Raw genomic sequence first — 484 nt, 5'->3', positions numbered from 1 at the left:
TTTAAGAGGACTGATCAATCTTGGCAACACGTGCTTTATGAACTGCATCGTCCAGGCCCTTACCCACACTCCGATCCTGAGAGATTTCTTCCTCTCTGACAGGCACAGATGTGAAATGCCGAGTCCGGAGTTGTGTCTGGTCTGTGAGATGTCTTCGCTTTTTCGAGAGTTGTATTCTGGAAACCCATCTCCTCATGTTCCCTATAAGTTACTGCACCTGGTATGGATACACGCACGGCATTTAGCAGGGTACAGGCAACAGGATGCACATGAGTTTCTCATTGCAGCGTTAGATGTCCTGCACAGGCACTGCAAAGGTGATGATGCTGGGAAGGCGGCCAGCAATCCCAACCACTGTAACTGCATCATTGACCAAATTTTCACAGGTGGCCTGCAATCTGATGTCACCTGTCAAGCCTGTCATGGTGTCTCCACCACAATAGACCCATGCTGGGACATCAGTTTGGACTTGCCTGGCTCTTGT

General features: G+C 49.6%; 1 protein-coding gene across 1 annotated transcript in view; it reads left to right on the top strand.

Moving 5' to 3' along the window:
* USP27X (ubiquitin specific peptidase 27, X-linked) overlaps positions 1-484 on the top strand; it is a 6287-nt gene that overhangs the window by 3546 nt on the left and 2257 nt on the right. Inside the window, exon 2 of the mRNA XM_010853845.1 lies at positions 7-482. Coding sequence (XP_010852147.1) covers positions 7-482 — 476 coding nt within the window. The remainder of the gene's footprint in view (positions 1-6; positions 483-484) is intronic.

The sequence above is a fragment of the Bison bison genome, unplaced genomic scaffold, assembly GCF_000754665.1.
Source record: "Bison bison bison isolate TAMUID 2011002044 unplaced genomic scaffold, Bison_UMD1.0 scf7180017864331, whole genome shotgun sequence".
Classification (NCBI taxonomy): domain Eukaryota; kingdom Metazoa; phylum Chordata; class Mammalia; order Artiodactyla; family Bovidae; genus Bison; species Bison bison.
The sequence above is the reverse complement of the archived record's forward strand: the minus strand, read 5'-3'. Positions and strand labels throughout refer to the sequence as shown.